We start from the raw sequence: 18,469 nt of genomic DNA, 5'->3' as shown, positions 1-18,469 counted from the left end.
CAGTTCAAAAGCATCAATTCTTTGGCGCTCAGCCTTCTTCACACTCCAACTCTCACATTCATTCATACATGACTACTGGAAAAACCATAGCCTTGACTAGACGGACCTTAGTCGGCAAAGTAACGTCTCTGCTTTTGAACTGAGCTGAGCACCTCCTATTTATCAAGCACTGCCTATGCTCAACATTGTGCGTGAGTTAGTCACTCAGTCGTGTCCGACTCCTTGCGACCCCACAGACTGTAGCCCGCCAGTCTTCTCTGTCCATGGAATTCTCCAGGCAAGAGTACTGGAGTGGATTCCCATTCCCTGCTCCATAGGAACTTCCCAACCCAGGGATCGAATCCCGGTCTCCTGCATCGCAGGCAGATTCTTTACCGTTTCAGCTACAGGGAAGTCCTGCTCAGCGTTTGAGGTACACAAAGACGGAAACGGAAGTCTAAATTGGAGATGGTTATAGCCGATGTGCCCTGAAAGGGCTCCCAGGAAGCTGAAACACACGGTTTGGGCACGTCGGGGAGATGCGTGAAGTGAACTTCACACCGTCGCATAGGTGACAGTGGGATAAACCTGCACACCATAGAGATGCCAAGACCTCCGAGCATCCTAGAGAGGCCGGAAGTGGCTCCAGGAGGCTGGTCCGACGGCTCAGGCGCCGAGCCGGGGTGGCGGTGGGGAGAGGGAGGGTCTGAGTCGCCCTACCTCGCAATCCCGGCGTCGCTGTGGTCTTCTGCTTCTGTGAGTGAGGCCGGGTAGGGAGGGTCGCCCCTCCGCCGGGACCCAGGCGCGGGGCCTAGACTGAGTCCTAGACTTGGTTCTCCCATCAATTCCCTGTGTGACCCTGGCGGGGGCGCAGGTGGGACGAGCCCCGTGGCCGCTGGTACGGGGCGCGGTCGTGAGTAATGGCCGACCTGAGTTCACCCCACTTCCCCTCGGATTCCAAGCAGCGGGGCTCAGCGTCGCTTTCTAGAATCGTTGCAAAGGTCTCAAAGCACCGGCTAGCTTCTGGTTTTCGTCTTCTTTTTGAAAAAGATGGCAGGCCCCAAGCTCAGAACTTTCAACAGGCATCTGTGTCAAGCTAGACTCCATTCACATTTTTTAATTATAATCGCACTTTGTGGGGGAAGATTACTTTTTCTTGATGACAGATGATTCTGGTTTTCCATTTAAGTGGTCGTGTAAGGTTCCCATTTAAAATGAAGGTATTTATTGCTAAAAGATAAGTTTTAAATAAAAAACAGTAAGTACTAGTACCAGAGATAGGGCTTCTCTGGTGGCCCAGTGGTAAAGAATCTGCCTGTAATGCCAAAGACACGAGTTCGATCCCTGGGTCAGAAAGAGCCCCCAGAGTAGGAAATGGCAACCCACACCAGTAATCTTGTCTGGAAAATCCCATGGACAGAGGAGCCTGGCTGGCTACAGTCCACGGGGTCGCAAAGAGCCACACACCATTTAGCGACTAAGCAGCAACAAAGTAGCAGAGATACCAGGTGTGACAAATTATGAAGGTGGTAAGTGAATGACACTGCGTTGTTCCCAACCCAGCTGGGTCCTCCTACTCTGATGTGTCTTCAGGTCCTTGCTCCAACTCAGCCTCTGTCACCTGCATAATTTGTGGGCCGGTTTTTTGTTTGTTTTAGATGTTTTTCCTTTCAACTTGACTAGGGTAAAAATGATGTGTAGCGTTGTGTGATTTTAAGATGCACAGCTTGATGACCTGATACGCATATATATTATGAAATGATAAGCACAGTGAGGTCAGTTAACATCTCCATCACTTCAGACAATTATGATAGTTTTCTTTGTGTGTGGTCAACACTTGAAAGATCTACTCTCGCCTGGCGTGCGGGAAGATGGCGGCGTCCAGGTGGAGGTCTAGAGATCAGATCTGCATGGAGTTGGCGTCTGGGCCAGCAAGGCAGAGCCTGGTTCACCCTGGGCGGTGCGGCCTTGGGAGCTGCGGGGTCCCAAAGGGGCGGGGGCGGGGCGGGGGGGGCGGGGGGAGGGTGGGAATCTACTCTTCTAGCAGCTTTCAAGCCTGTAATACGGTAATATTACATATGGCCCCCATGCTGTGTATTTGATCCGCAGAACTCAATTATGTCTTGTAACTAGAAGCTTATACCCTTTGACCAGTATCTCATTTCCCACATCCCCCACCCCCTGGCAACCGCCGTCCTACTCTTGTTTCCATGAGATCAGCTCTTTTATAATCTCTGTGTAATCAGGATCACCCCAGTGTTTGTCTGTGACTTATTTCACTTAGCATAATGCCCTCAAGGTCAATTGGTACTGTCACTAATGGTAGGATTTCCTTCCCTTTTTGAGTGGCTGAATAGTATTCCACTGTGTGTGTGTGTGTATACATTATATTTTCCTTATCCATTCATCCTTTAATGGGCACTTAGGTTGTTTCCATGACTCAGCAGTTTTGAATAATGCTGCAGGGAATATGGGGGCACAGATACCTTTTCAAGATAGTGATTTCCTTTACTTTGGAGATAGATATATATATATATATATATATATATATATATATATATATATATGTATGTATGGGTAGGCAAGGTTCTTGACCTCTGCGTCTTTTTCTCATATCAGAAAAGCTGAGGATAATAATTACCTCAGAAGACTGTTCTGAGGCTTCAGTGGTAAACCTTAAGCCCCTCACCCATAATAAATAGTAAATGCCACCATAGTTGCTATTTTCATTTTAGCAAGGAGGAAACAGGATCCGAGAGGTTCAGTGACCTTCCCAGGATCACACAGGGAATTGATGGGAGAACCAAGTCTAGGACTCAGATTTTCTGATTTATAACCTAAAAAGCTTAACCCTGCCTCCCCAACTACCTCTGCCTCTTGGGAGGGGATGGGGCACCTCCTGCCTGCCCTTCTGGAAATTGGAAGGTCCCTTTTCACATTGCAGAATGTGTTAGCTGTGAAAGCCCCCACGGGACTCAGGTCACCATAGACTTGGCTGCTTCATCACGGACTCTGCACAGCCCTGAGTGCTTGATATGGGTGAGGTGTAAGCTGTAGAGTCAGATGCATCTGGGTTCTAGTAGATACAGCCCCCTACTGTCCCAACTACTGACCTGGCCATAGTAAATGGGGTTTACCAATTAGTACTTGCCTCAGAGGGTTGTTAGTAGCATCAAGGGAAATGATTTGTGGAGAAGGTCTAGTGGGGTGCGCAGCACACAGTAAGTGATTAATGAATGATGGATGACAGTGCTTTGATATGTTTTAAGTGGCAGGCATGCTGACCTGGAGGGGAGGAAGTACAACTGTAGTACTTGCAGCTACAACAGCAAAGGGCATTGAAAGGTTGCAGAGTACAAACTGTGTTTGGATTTACCAGGTCTCAATTCAGTTCAATTCAGTTCAGTCGCTCAGTTGTGTCCGACTCTTTGTGACCTCATGAATTGCAACACGCCAGGCCTCCCTGTCCATCACCAACTCCCGGAGTTCACTCAAACTCACATCCATCAAGTTGGTGATGCCATCCAGCCATCTCATCCTCTGTCGTCCCCTTCTCCTGCTGCCCCCAATCCCTCCCAGCATCAGAGTCTGGAGTATCAAAGTACTGGAGTTTCAGCTTTAGCATCATTCCTTCCAAAGAACACCCAGGACTGATCTCCTTGAGAATGGACTGGTTGGATCTCCTTGCAGTCCAAGGAACTCACAAGAGTCTTCTCCAACACCACAGTTCAAAAGCATCAATTCTTCGGTGCTCAGCTTTCTTCACAGTCCAACTCTCACATCCATACATGACTACTGGAAAAACCATAGCCTTGACTAGATGGACCTTAGTCAGCAAACTAATGGCTCTGCTTTTCAATATGCTATCTAGGTTGGTCATAACTTTCCTTCCAAGGAGTAAGCATCTTTTAATTTCATGGCTGCAATCACCATCTGCAGTGATTTGGGAGCCCAAAAAGATAAAGTCTGACGTTGTTTCCACTGTTTCCCCATTGGTTTCCCATGAAGTGATGGGACCAGATGCCATGATCTTTGTTTTCTGAATGTTGAGCTTTAAGCCAACTTTTTCACTCTCTTCTTTCACTTTCATCAAGAGGCTTTTTAGTTCCTCTTCACTTTCTGCCATAAGGGTGGTGTCATCTGCATATCTGAGGTTATTGATATTTATTCCAGCTTGTGTTTCTTCCAGTCCAGCGTTTCTCATGATGTACTCTGCATAGAAGTTAAATAACCAGGGTGACAATATACAGCCTTGACGTACTCCTTTTCCTATTTGGAACCAGTCTGTTGTTCCATGTCGAGTTCTAACTGTTGCTTCCTGACTTGCATATAGGTTTCTCAAGAGGCAGGTCAGGTGGTCTGGTAGTCCCATCTCTTGAGGAATTTTCCACAGTTTATTGTGATCCACACAGTCAAAGGCTTTGGCATAGTCAATAAAGCAGAAATAGATGTTTTTCTGGAACTCTCTTGCTTTTTTGATGGTCCAGTGGATGTTGGCAATTTGATCTCTGGTTCCTCTGCCTTTTCTAAAACCAGCTTGAACATCTGGAATTTCACGGTTCACGTATTTCTAAAGCCTGGCTTGGAGAATTTTGAGCATTACTTTACTAGCATGTGAAATGAGTGCAATTGTGCAGTAGTTTGAGCATTCTTTGGCATTGCCTTTCTTTGGAATTGGGATGAAAACTGACCTTTTCCAGTCCTGTGGCCACTGCTGAGTTTTCCAAATTTGCTGGCATATTGAGTACAGCACTTCCACAGCATCATCTTTTAGGATTTGAAATAGCTCAGCTGGAATCCCATCACCTCCACTAGCTTTGTTCGTAGTGATGCTTTCTAAGGCCCACTTGACTTCACATCGCAGGATGTCTGGCTCTAGGTGAGTGATCACACCATTGTGATTATCTTGGTCATGAAGATCTTTTTTGTACAGTTCTTCTGTGTATTCTTGCCACCTCTTCTTAATATCTTCTGCTTCTGTTAGGTCCATACCATATCTGTCCTTTATTGAGCCCATCTTTGCACAAGATGTTCCCTTGGTATCTCTAATTTTCTTGAAGAGATCTTTGGTCTTTCCCATTCTGTTGTTTTCCTCTATTTCTTTGCACTGATTGCTGAGGAAGGCTTTCTTATCTCTTCCTGCTATTCTTTGGGACTCTGCATTCAGATGCTTATATCTTTCCTTTTCTCCTTTGCTTTTTGTTTCTCTTCTTTTCACAGCTATTTGTAAGGCCTCCCCAGACAGCCATTTTGCTTTTTTGCATTTCTTTTCCATGGGGATGGTCTTGATCCTTATCTCCTGTACAATGTCACAAACCTCATTCCATAGTTCATCAGGCACTCTATCTATCAGATCTAGTCCCTTAAATCTATTTCTCACTTCCACTGTATAATCTTTAGGGGTTTGATTTAGGTCATATCTGAATGGTCTAGTGGTTTTCCCTACTTTCTTCAATTTGAGTCTGAATTTGGCAATAAGGAGTTCATGATCTGAGCCACAGTCAGCTCCTGGTCTTGTTTTTGCTGACTGTATAGAGTTTCTCCATCTTTGGCTGCAAAGAATATAATCAATCTGATTTTGGTGTTGACCATCTGGTGATGTCCATGTGTAGAGTCTTCTCTTGTGTTGTTGGAAGAGGGTGTTTGCTATGACCAGTGCGTTCTCTTGGCAAAACTCTATTAGCCTTTGCCCTGCTTCATTCCATATTCCAAGGCCAAATTTTCCTGTTACTCTAGGTGTTTCTTGACTTCCTACTTTTGCATTCCAGTCCCCTATAATGAAAAGGACATCTTTTTTGAGTGTTAGTTCTAAAAGGTCTTGTAGGTCTTCATAGAATCGTTCAGCTTCTTCAGCGTTACTGGTTGGGGCATAGACCTGGGTAACTGTGATATTGAATGGTTTGCCTTGGAAACAAACAGAGATCATTTTGTCGTTTTTGAGACTTCATCCAAGTGCTGCATTTTGGACTCTCTTGTTGACCATGATGGCTACTTCATTTCTTCTAAGGGATTCCTGCCCACAGTAATAGATATAATGGACCAGGTCTAGGATCTGTCAAATACTTCTTGTTCCTGCTGACATTCTTAGAGAAATGGCTTAGGTTTGCATGGAGTTATGATAGTTTGGGAAGCAGTTGGAAAATACCAATTATAAAACTTTGTGATTAACTTTTATCATAAACATCAGGAATAACTGTAAGACTGCAAGGATCTTTTGTGCAACAAATATCTAGGCAAAAGGAGTTTGAGTGGGTAGCTGGAGCAGAAGATCAGATGATAGAATTAACTTCCCTGCCAGTGCCAGTAAAACTCAAAGCTGTGTGCAAATACCCCTGTTTGTCATGATTGTGTTAACTTTCCCCTTAATGCTCTGCCGTTAATTTTCTTCGCAGATGTGTTTGGCGTTTTAGGTTTTATACCTCACAGCCCTTTTACCTGTATCAGGGTGACTCTCCTTATTGTCTGTAACTACTTGTTCATCATTATGGCTCTGACTGCTTTGTATTAAACACAGATAACTTTCAGATCACGTGTGGAGTTTGAGCAGCACTGTTTCTAAACCTTCTAGCCTCAATACAGTTTCCTGGTCTCAGTACAGTAAGAACACAGTTAACTTTTGCTTCCGTTCAGTACCTGGGCAGTAATTTAAAACATGCCATCATAGGGTTAAACGACCTGGATATATTTTTATCTTCCTTTAAAGTAAATACAGTAAATTTTTATCTTTATGAAAGCTGTCTTCAGTTCTGCTCGTGGTACTCCTTAGTGCCTAGATTTGTATGTTGCATTTTAATACCAGAGGGTCAGTAGCATCATCCTCTTGAACCCTGGGGATGAAGGAACTGTGTGCATAAGCTGAGGTTCTTATTACTGATCCTTCGCATTTAATTAGGTCTTTGTAAGTCTGAAATACTCCTAGTCATTTTTATGAGTTTCTTTTCTTGACTTCCCTGTGAGATGTCAACTTTATTACCCTCGTTCTATCTTAGTATTACCAAGGGGTCAGGCAGACTTTAAATTTCATTTTTTCTTATTTATAATTAAGATTCCTTTTTTTTTTTTTTTTTTTTTGGATCGTGTACTTAACCATAACCTGTATCTGCTAAAATGACGCCTCAGATTAAATGTTACCCTTCCCCTCAACCCAGAAGAAAGCAATTACTGAACAAAGCCACATTTTGGAAGAGCCTTAAAGCAATTGAGATTATAAACAGTGGTCTGAGTGCCCATCCCTGAAAGAATCAGATGGAAACTAGTAAAGCAGCCACCATGAAATATAAAAAATCAGGCAGCCGTTTGAAGGAAAACCACGCAGACTCTTTTTTCTCCCTTGTGGCTTAGTGTTCATGGGAATTTCTTTTGGTTTCCTGCGAAATGTGTTTGCTGCGGTTTTTCTGTGCTCGCTGATGCAGGCAGCTGGAAAGGAGGAGGTGGCTTCTGGGTGGCGGCACTAATGGCTGGTCACCTATGAAGGTTTCACCAGCCGGGCGGATAGGCTTCTTTCATTGCCATTCGTCCTGCTAACTTATTAATCTTTCCTTACTCGTTACCACTCCTCTGACCCTCCAGTTCAAGTCAGTTACACAGGTTCTTGCCCCAGATAATTCTGGAATTAGTTGGAAGGTAATGAGGAATAGCGTGAATAGGCCTGACAGGTACTCTGAAGCATTAATGGTTTGAGTTGGTATATTCCTGGTGTGATTAGTGTGCACTTGAGCCAGGACTGGCCTGCGGTCTTAGGACTGGATGGGAACGTGCAATTTTAAAAACAAAGGACATTGATACACACTGCTGTATTTAAAGTGGATAACCAACAAGCACCTACCGTGTAGCACAGAGAACTCTGCTCAGTGTTATGTGGCAGCCTGGATGGGAGGGGAGTTTGGAGAAGAACATGTACATGTCTGTGGATGGCTGAGTGACTTTGCTGTGCACTTGAAACTGTCACAGCGTCGTTAACTGGCTATACTCCAACATAAAATAAAAACTTTTTAAAAAAAGGACAGTGAGAGATTTGGAAGAATTTCTTTTTTTTTTTCCTTTCCTAAAAAATATTTATTTATTCACTTACGTTCACTGCAGGATCTTTAGTTGCAGCATGAGAACTCTTAGTTGCAGCGCGTGGGATCTAGTTCCCTGATCACGGATCGAACCCAGGCCATCTTCAGTGGGAGCACGGAGTCTGAACCACTGAACCACCAGGGAAGTCCCTGAGAAGAATTTCTGTTGCCAAATTCTTTGTTGGGCTCTTTGAAGCCTTGTCCATTTTCTGATTTCCTTATCAGGGAATTCATGTGGGGACAGAAAAATATCTTAACCTTTTTTTTCCCCCCTCTGGCATCCTCTAAATGAAAACCCTGTAACCAAACAGAACAGTTCTAAAACCTGTAAGTGCAGTTTTGCTTAAGGGCATCACCGTCCTTAGACTTCACCTGCTGCCCCTGCCTCCTGGTGATCTCAGCTGAGCACACTGGCCCTGCCCCTTCATCACCCCTCACCTAGACTCCTGCCAACCTCCGGTCTCTCCCTCCTCCAGGTAAAGCTTAATCTTTGACAAGGACTGAAGTGAGCCCGCCGTCCTGGACACCTGCAGAGACTCTGTTATCTGCAGAATAGAGTGCAGGCTCCCCCGAAGGAATCTTGGTTTCTCCGTTTTGCCTTCTACTTTAATTTGCAGAAGCCTGTCTCTTCTAGCATACGCTCCGGAACACAGGAATTTTGTCACATTTTGCTTTATGTCATTTTCATGCCAGAACTTTTCTTTTTAGGAACTAAGTTAAATGGCAGCACTGACTGGCATACACGATGACGACTCTTGGACATGGCCAGGCCCTGCATAGTTTGTGCCCATCATCATTTTACTAAATTGGCTGCATTTCACCATGTTCCAAATCATCCATGAATTCTGCACATACTTGATGGGCATCCACTGCATCCGAGGTTCTCTGGCGGGAACATGCCAGTGAGAAAGGCTGAAGGTTTTGGTTCTCATGGCACCCACATTCTGCTGGAAGGAGATCAGTAGTCAGAAAGGAAACAAATACATTTAGGCAATGTGCCACGAAGAAAACAAAGCAGCGTTCAGATAAGGGAGAGCTCTTCAGAAACTACCCTCTGTGTTGAGCACTTGAGCAGACCTGAGTATTGAGAAAGATGCAGCCTGGCAGGGATCTGGCTCGTTGGCGGTTCACACAGAGGTGAAGCAACAGGTGAAGTCTAAGGACAGTGAAGCAACAGGTGAACTCTTAAGGACCGTGACGCCCTTAAGCAAAAAGGGCACGTAGGCCTCAGAGCACAGATGAGCTTGGCATCAAGAGAAGGGAGAAGTTCAGGGGGGTGGAGCGTAGAGTAGAGTCGCAACAAAAGAGTGAGAGGAAGTCAGAGAAGGAGATTGCCACCAGGTCATGGTGGTGACAGTAAGAAATCTGGGCTAAAGTGTCAGTGACTGACACCCTTCTGTGTCTGATAACAAAGTCATGTGATCATGTTAAGCGACAGAATGGACCGCAGCAAGTTTTATAGCTGGCTAGTCCAAATCCGAATGGGAGCGTCCTGCACTCAGAAAATAATAGAAACACAAGGTCGCATATTAAAAGGATGCCGGGGCATTCATTCATGATGGATTTTCTTGTAAGCACAACAAATGGCAACTGCTTAGTCAGACCTTGGGACTCCAGCCATCCTTCACATCATTTTGCTCAGTTTTCCTAATTTTCTCACCCTCAAGCCATGGACACAGTCACTTGCTGAATCTTGTCTTCAGCTGTCACACCAACTGATTTCTGAATGATCTGATTAGCTTTACTGGTGATCAAAGCTTCTTAGAGTTATCAAGAAGAAACTGACAAGCTTTATGTAATCCTGTACTTCTGAGAGACCTTATCATGGTAAGTGGGAATGTCAGAGAAAAATTGAATCCCTAGACTCTGTAACTCGAAGAAAAGGAAATTCAAGCAGTGACATCCATGGAGCACCTACACTACATCAGGCAATTTTTATACATGTTCCCATTCAGTCTCCAGAATCCTGCGAGCTTATTTTTAGCTCCGATGTTTAATGCAGCAGCAGCTCCGAGGGATGAACCTGTCCAAATGGTAGCACCTTTGGTTGCTTGCAGTCTCCCTAGCTAACCATACTTCTCAGTTGTCTTCACTTACTTGACTGAAAGAGAGAAAGTGTGTGTGTGTGTGTGTGTGTGTGTGTGTGTGTGTGTGTTTAAATGCATTTGAGGACCTGCAAGCCTCCTGTTCCATTTCTTCTTAAGTGGAAAGAGTTGAGTGGCCCACTTTTTGCTTGTTTTGTCTTGTTTTGTCTTGTTTTTGAAAGAAAGATGTCTTGGAGCCTTGAGAAAATAATAATTAGAATATAATTTTAGCATAGATGCGGAAGGAGGGAGTGGCAAGGTTCCCATAGGTATTGAGCACACACAGTACTTAGAAGATTTCCTAGGTGGGTGAATATGGTTTGCTACATAAAGGACCTTTCTGTCCTTCCCTGTTGTTGTTGTGTTTTTTTTTTTTTACATAAAAGCCAGTATTAAACTATGCTGCAGTGTGCTGTCTTAAACAAAAGATGTTGGAAATTTGCTTCAGAGTTCTGTCCTTGATTTTTTGGTGGGGGCAAGGGTGCAGAAAAGGACCCTCCCTACCAAATTTGAGCAACTTCTTTTCAAGAAGCCTCTAGTGTTTTCCACAGATTAAGAATAATGCTTTCTATTTGGAGAGTGCTTTGTGGTTTTTCAAAGCTCTCCCAGCTACATTATCTTATTTAACCTTCACACTGACCTTGCCAGGCAGTCAGAGCAGATTATTACTGTTCCTGCTGACACACGGGAAGAAATGTTGTACAGCCCAAGAAGTGACAGGAGGGGGGTGGGCAGGAGTCAGCTAATGTCCCAAAGCCATGACGGGAACCCAGGTCTGAGCTCTTCTTTCTGCTGGAGCACACTGCCTTTTTGTGTCTATTAACCCCAAGAAGGGGACCATCGCCTCTGCAGTTGGGTTAGTAATAGTGGTGCATCCTGCTTTCTTCATAGGTCCTGATATCTTTGACTGCCACATATGGATTCCCACAAATCTCGAAAGGAAACGGTCCTCATTACAGGAGGAGGTGGCTATTTTGGTTTCCGGTCAGTACATCTGTAAAATATGTCTGTGGAAGTATTTTACCGGTAGTTGCTGGGAAAAGTATAGCTTTCAACCTACATTAATGCAGTGTAGACCAGGAATGAACCATGCTGCCCACTGTTCAGATTAGGAAATTGAAAGCTATAGATACATTCCACTTGAAGAGAAATTCTTTATAAAGCCATTGAATCGGGGTGGGGAGATAGTCATATCACACACAAAAAAAAATTAAAATAATAGCTATTCTTTCACAGTTATATTATCATTCATAAATATTCTGAAGAATAGATGGTGAGTGCTAGAACAGGGGGAGGAGGGGTTTTCTGGTGGCTCAGTGGTAAAGAATCCACCTGCAATACAGGGAGCTGCAGGAGATGCAGGTTCGATCCCTGGGTCAGGAAGATTCCTTGGAGGAGGGTATGGCAACCCACTCCAATATTCTTGCCTGGAGAATCCCATGGACAGAGGAGCCTGGTGGGCTACATTCCGTGGGGTCACAAAGAGTCAGGCACGACTGAAGTGAGCTAGCATGCATGCATGCCTGGAACGGGGGGCCGGGTGAATGTACTATGTGGACACCACCATCTTTGAAGATAAAGCCTCTCTCATTGCAATTTAAATAAATGTGAAGATGCTCGTTTTTTAATATTTGCATAAGCAAGACTTGGACCAGTGAACGTGTAAAGTGAGGAACTCACAGGATAAGCCAAGGACACTGGGAAAATTATATACTTTTCCAAAGAAAGAAAGAAAGTGAAGTCGCTCAGTCATGTCCGACTCTTTGTGAACCCATAGACTGTAGCCTACCAGGCTCCTCAGTCCATGGAATTTTCCAGGCAAGAGTACTGGAGTGGGTTGCCATTTCCTTCTCCAGGGGATCTTCCCAACCCAGGGAACAAACCCAGGTATCCCACACTGCAGGCAGACGCTTCACCGTCTGAGCCGTACTTTTCCAAGGCATGGCTTAATAGTGATTTGATCTAACTTACTCTTTTTTTCTTGCAGGCTTGGCTGTGCTCTGAACCAGAAAGGAGTCCATGTGATTCTGTTTGACATCAGCCGCCCTGAGACCATTCCAGAAGGCATCCGGTTTATACTAGGAGACATCCGCCGTCTCTCTGACATAGAGAACGCCTTCCAGGGTGTCGACGTGGCTTGTGTGTTCCATATCGCGTCTTATGGTATGTCGGGGCGCGAGCAACTGAATCGAAGCCTGATTGAAGAAGTCAACGTGGGGGGCACAGACAACATCCTCCAGGCATGCAGGAGGAGAGGGGTGCCAAGGTTAGTGTACACAAGCACTTTCAACGTCATCTTTGGAGGGCAGGTCATCAGAAATGGAGACGAATCCCTGCCTTACCTGCCCCTTCACCTCCATCCTGATCACTACTCTCGGACCAAATCTATCGCCGAGAAGAAGGTGCTGTCAGCCAATGGTATGGCCCTGGAGAGGGGCGGTGGGGTCTTGAGCACCTGTGCCCTGAGGCCTGCTGGCATCTACGGGCCTGGAGAACAGAGGCACCTCCCCAGGATAGTGAGCTACATAGAGAAGGGCCTGTTCAGGTTTGTGTATGGAGACCCCAAGAGTCTGGTGGAATTTGTCCACGTGGACAACTTGGTGCAGGCTCACATCCTGGCCTCAGAGGCCCTCAAAGCTGACAAGGGCCACATTGCCGCCGGGCAGCCCTACTTCATCTCAGACGGCAGGCCCGTGAACAACTTTGAGTTCCTCCGGCCTCTGGTTGAGGGCCTGGGCTACAAGTTCCCGTCCATCCGCCTCCCTCTGACCCTCATCTATTGCTTCGCTTTCCTGACAGAGATGACCCACTTCATCTTGGGGCGACTCTACAACTTCCAGCCCTTCCTCACCCGCACCGAAGTTTACAAAACCGGCGTCACACATTACTTTAGCCTGGAGAAAGCCAGGAAGGAGCTGGGGTATGAGGCTCAGCCGTTTGACCTCCAGGAGGCAGTCGAGTGGTTTAAAGCCCACGGTCACGGCAGACGTCCTGGGAGTCGTGACTCCAAGTGTCTTGTTTGGGATGAGCTGGTGATCTTACTCCTGGTTACAGTGGTTCTCATGTGGCTGCTGCCTTCCGTGATCCTGTCGGTGTGAAGGAGGAGCTGTACTGAGGTGTTACCGGACACCACTGAGGTGGTTATATATACTGAGGTGGTTTGCAGGAAACACACGTTTTATAAATAGAGAATAGATACCTGATGTCAACATTTGGATCTTCAAGTCACTACTTAAGAATAGATTCTTGGGGGACTTCGCCCTGGCTGTCCAGTGGTTAAGACTCTGAGTTTTCAGTGCAGGAGGTATGGATTCAATCTCTGGTTGGAGAATTAAGATCCCATGTGCTACACAGCACAGCCAAAAAAAAAAAAATTGATTCTTGGATTAAGTCTTCATTTCCTACCTCCTGGCACAAATCCTGAAGGGAGAAAACAGAAACCAGGATAAGTTTGAGATTCAGATCCTTGGGTCCTCCTCCTTTAGACATGGACAATAGACGTCATTCCGAAACCCACAGAGCTAAACTCCCTCAGATGGGAAATGTCTTACTTGAATTTCTCAGAAGCCAAAAATGTACTTATCTTCATTCCATACGTTCTACATTGACTTCACAGAGGTTGAAACACGATATGGGAATGGCAAAATGCTAACAGGCTTGCACTTGTGTGAAAAACACCAAGTTGAGCTACTTCCCGACAGCCCAAGCCTCTGAGGAGATGGTCACTTTTGCAGGGGAGGTGGTTGCTAGTCAGATGTATGTTCTAGGAATGAGTTTTTGCCCTTCATGACATAAAGGTGTTATACCTGTGTGACCACATGGTAATGTTTGATATTGAAATGAACAGACCTTTATCTTACCTCCCAGGATTCTTTGGAGGGTTGAATTGGACCAGGTATATAAAGTGCCGCTCACCACACTTACAAGCCATTATTTTTATTAATATTGTTATTACACATTCCTTATGAGGGTTTTCTTCCTCAGGGTATTCTGTTTAGAGGGTGCTGTTGCTACTGATCTTTCTGGAATACCTTTGTGACATGCCCTCAGAGTCTATAACAAGTGTGCTTAAATATATTCAGTGTTGATAAAGTTGTGGTCTCCAAGGAGAGATTGAAATCTGGGAAACAGCTAAAAATCTGATGATTGATGAGAATATTCAAGTTAATGATACCATTTGCAATTAAAAAATAAAGCATAACTCTCAACTAATAGACTGGTTTTCTTCCTGGGGAGAATTTCTGTTCTCTGAAGGCCTCTTCCAATGAAGAATGTTCTGAACAATGGTGGCATTGTCCAGGCGCCCACGGGGATTGCTGTGGCAGACATTCAAGTTGTACTGTCACATGGGAACCAAAGTGCAAAGAAGACAACATCTTCACCCATTCTCTGATTCCAACTACAGAAAGGACAGCATTCCTATGCTGTAAGGACAGACGGCTGTGGAAAGTCATGTTAGATTTGGTCTGAGAATATTTGTAGGAGGAGGGTGCTGGATGAAGAGGCCCTGGTGCATCTTGCCTGGACATTTTGGAAAAAGTGCTCAACTTGATACCAGAGGATCTGCAACCATGGATATCTTGTGTGGTCTTTTAACCCAGTAACTGCAGCCTCTCTAGGGCCTCAGTTGCCTGCTTTGGGAAATAGGAATGTATTTGCCCTTTCTATTAACCCACCTTTGGGCTTTTCAAGTGGCACAATGGTAAAGAATCTGCCTGCCAATACAGGGGACACAAGAGACACAGGTTCAATCCCTGGGTTGGGAGGATCCCTTGGAGTAGGAAATGGCAACTCACTCCAGTATTCTTGCCTGGAGAATCCCATGGACAGAGTAGCCTGGCAGGCTACAGTCCATGGGGTTGCAGACAGACACGATTGAGTGAGTATCCAGCGCATTAACCCACTTAGCCACCTCACAGGGTTTGTTCTGAGCATAATGTAAGATGTAGTGAGTACTTTTAATATATAATTTAATATATAAATTGCAACATTAATATAAGATAGTGGTGGGATTGTTTTTAGTAAAATATGAGTCTTTTATTTTGCATTTCATGAAGTTAACTTAGTCTGAAGGTAACTTGTCTGACCAAGGCTTCCCTGGTGGCTTAGATGGTAAAGAATCTGCCTGCAATGTGGGACACCTGGGTTTGATCCCTGGGTCGGGAAGATCCCCTGAAGAAGGGGATGGCAACTGACTTCAGTATTCTTGCCTGGAGAATTCCATGGACAGAGGAGTCTGGCAGGCTACAGTCCATGGGGTCACAATGAGTCAGACATGACTAAGTGACTAATACTTTGACTTTTCAACTTGTCTGAGTATCTGCAGCATACCTAACACTCCAGCTGCTAAAGGGCAGGTGTATCTGCCCTTTACAGAGTTGCAGTCCAGCAGTGACATGGTGTATCCATAAGGGAAGGCAGCTGAGAGACCAGGTAAGTGCAGTAAAGCATTTTTTTTTAATTTGTTGTCACTGAGAGGCCTCACAGACTTTCAGAACATTTTTAATGAAGTTCTTCAAAAGAATGGCAGATAGTTCTAAGTTTTCTTATACCAACTATACTGAGCACAGTGGATTTTTCTTGTTTATGTTTTCTACAATGAAGGTATCTAAATGAAATTGATAGATGGGCTTCATTGTCATCTAAATATGAGACATTTGATGTTTTCACAACATTTGACATACTTGTCCAATATCTCCTTGAAACATAATCCATTTACTTTTCATGAACTCGCACTCTTCTGGCCTTTCTCTTTGTTTTAATGATTTATTGTTACATAACAAATTACCCCCCAAGACATATCATCCTAAAATAACAAATATTACTTCTCAGTTGCTGTGGGCCAGGTATCTGGGTGTGGCCTACCTGGGTAAGCTCTAGTTTAGGGTCTCCTGACGTTGGCTGGCGCTGCAGTCATCAGAAAGCTTGACTGAAGCCAGAGGATCCACTTCCAGGATCACCCATGTTACTGTGGGCAGGAGAACTCAGTTCCTCAGCATGTGAGCATCTCTATAGGACTCAGTGTGTGGCATCCTCATGACATGGCGACTGGCTTCCCCCCAGAGCAGGTGATTCAGGAAAGCAAAGTGGAAGCTGCAGTGTCTTTCATGACTTGTCCTCAAGTCACACAGTGCACTCCACACTATGTACACTTTACACAGGTCAGTCCTTTTCAGTGTGGTATTCAGTACAAATAACGGAGGAGGAGTGTTGTGGGTCCCATCTTGGAGGCTGACCTCCGCCATCTGATTCATCCTTCCTCTTCCATGAAAGGTAGCCTATACTTACAGCTACATAATTTTCTCAGCCTGCTTCCCCTTGGTAGAATTTGAGGGGGTCAAAGTGAAGAACTGGCTCCTTGAAAAAGACTCTGATGCTGGGAAAGATTGAAGGCAGGAGGAGAAGGGGACAACAGAGGATATGGTTGGATGGCATCACCAACTCAATGGACATGAGTTTGAGCAAGCTTCAGGAGTTGATGGACAGGGAAGCCTGGCCTGCTCTGGGGGGAAGCCAGTCGCCATGTATGAGGATGCCAGATAGTGAGTCCTACGGAGATGCTCACATGCTGAGGAACTGAGTTCTCCTGCTCACAGTAACATGGATGATCCTGGAAGTGGATCCTCTGGCTTCAGTCAAGCTTTCTGATGACTGCAGCGCCAGCCAACGTCAGGAGACCCTAAACTAGAGCTTACCCAGGTAGGTCACACCCAGATACCTCGTGTGCTGCAGTCCATGGGGTCTCAAAGAGTCGGATACAGCTGAGTGACTGAACTGAGCTGAAAGGCCTCTTTCCCTTTTGTAGTGTATCCCTTTTAGTCCTAATTATTGTGAACACTTTATGTGTCTCCTAGGAATCTCACTGCAGTCACTCTATTAGGCAAGAGCCCCACCCACATATTTCTCTGAGATATATTCTATACTGTGAGTTTCTCCTGAGACTGTTGAGGGACAGATGCCCTCGAGCTTCTTAGAAATCACTGTTTGAACCAGACCTCTTTCTGTTTGAACCAGAGGTACCAGTTTAGGTCTCTAAAGATTCAGGTCTCAGAAGATTTTAGCCACCAGCTTGGTCATGCACTGTCATTTCCACAATCTATGGGCTGCCCTGACTAGCTGCCTCCACATGGGAGGACCTCTAGGATATGAAAACCAAGAAGGGGGGTCACTGGAGGCCAAGCTGGAGCCTGCTCCCACACTTCTGCATCTCACCAGTTTTTCATGATCAATTTCTTCCGTGCTCAGCACGAGGCCCTTGTCTAAAACCACAGTTTCTCCTGAAGTGATCTTGTCCAAGCTCCTCACTTTAATTTCCATCTCTATTCCAAATATATTGATACAATACTAAATTTACAGTTCTAGCCCCACCCATCCAACCACCTCTGCACCTCCAGCTGGATATTTCACAAACACTTTGCAGTCAACATATCTAACATGAAATTCACAATCCCTCCAAATTCTTACAGGGTTCCTCTCCTTAATAGATGTCACCAATGTTGAATTTCTCATGCCAGAAATCTGGGATAATCTTTGCTCCCGGCTACCTGACACATCTGACCCACCTTTAGCCCTTGAGTTTACCTTCTGCCCATTCCCAGGGCACAGGTGTCACTGCTCTCCCCTGGCTCCAGTAACAGCCTCTTTTCCATCTGCGTCCACTTCTGTGTCCCTTTAACCCCTTTTCCACGTGCTAAGCAGAGTGGTCTTATAAAGGTGTAAATCTGTGTCACTTCCCTATTCCAAGCTCTCTGGGTTTAGGTTGAGAATCCTTAATGCAACCCAAGAGACTTTGCCTGATCTGACTCCGCCCACCTCTCCCTGGTCATCTCACACCATACTGCCTTCTCTGTCCGGCTACACCAGCTTCTTGCAGGGTCCTGAGTTCCGAGCTTCTCACACCCACTCCCCAACTTACTGACCTGTGTGTTTATTTCATATCTCAGGTTGATTTTCTTCCGGAGGCCTTCCATGGTCCTAAAAATTTAGGGTTGGCCCTCCAGCCACAAGCCCTCATAGCACCTGCTACTTTTGTGTGGCCTTTCTCACAGCTGTCATAGTTTGAGTCATCATGTGTCGAATGCCTGTAAGTTCCACAAGGGCAGAACTTTTCCTTGCTTACTCTTGTACCTCTAACACCTAGCACAATATGGGACTTCGATAATAAGTATTTGTTATAAAAATACTTATTGAATTAATGTAGTTTTTCCTTCCAAGGGTGAATACCCATTTCTTCGTGTACATCACTTACTGTTTGTAATCTCTTGAAAACTGGGAAAATAGCCAACCTACGAGAATTGTGTGTCAACTAAGTCAAGAGTAGATGAAGTCTAGTAAATCGGTAAGCTC

The 18,469-nt window shown here is 45.1% G+C and overlaps 1 protein-coding gene across 5 annotated transcripts; it reads left to right on the top strand.

The window, feature by feature from the left end:
* Positions 1–438: 438 nt before the first annotated feature.
* Positions 439–14,331, top strand: SDR42E1 (short chain dehydrogenase/reductase family 42E, member 1). Of its 5 annotated transcripts, none has more exons than XM_069552538.1 (4): positions 510–735; positions 8,516–9,866; positions 11,015–11,107; positions 12,111–14,331. In XM_069552538.1, exons 3-4 carry the CDS (start codon positions 11,040–11,042, stop codon positions 13,219–13,221), a joined length of 1,179 nt encoding a protein of 392 aa, XP_069408639.1. In that variant the 5' UTR covers positions 510–735; positions 8,516–9,866; positions 11,015–11,039; the 3' UTR covers positions 13,222–14,331. The 5 variants fall into 5 exon arrangements, with proteins under 5 accessions (XP_069408636.1, XP_069408639.1, XP_069408640.1 ...); XM_069552539.1 differs by having other exon boundaries at positions 631–735; positions 9,707–9,866; XM_069552536.1 differs by having other exon boundaries at positions 652–735; positions 8,748–9,866.
* The last annotated feature ends 4,138 nt before the right edge of the window (positions 14,332–18,469 follow it).

The sequence above is a fragment of the Ovis canadensis genome, chromosome 14 (genome assembly GCF_042477335.2).
Source record: "Ovis canadensis isolate MfBH-ARS-UI-01 breed Bighorn chromosome 14, ARS-UI_OviCan_v2, whole genome shotgun sequence".
NCBI lineage: Eukaryota > Metazoa > Chordata > Mammalia > Artiodactyla > Bovidae > Ovis > Ovis canadensis.
The sequence above is the reverse complement of the archived record's forward strand: the minus strand, read 5'-3'. Positions and strand labels throughout refer to the sequence as shown.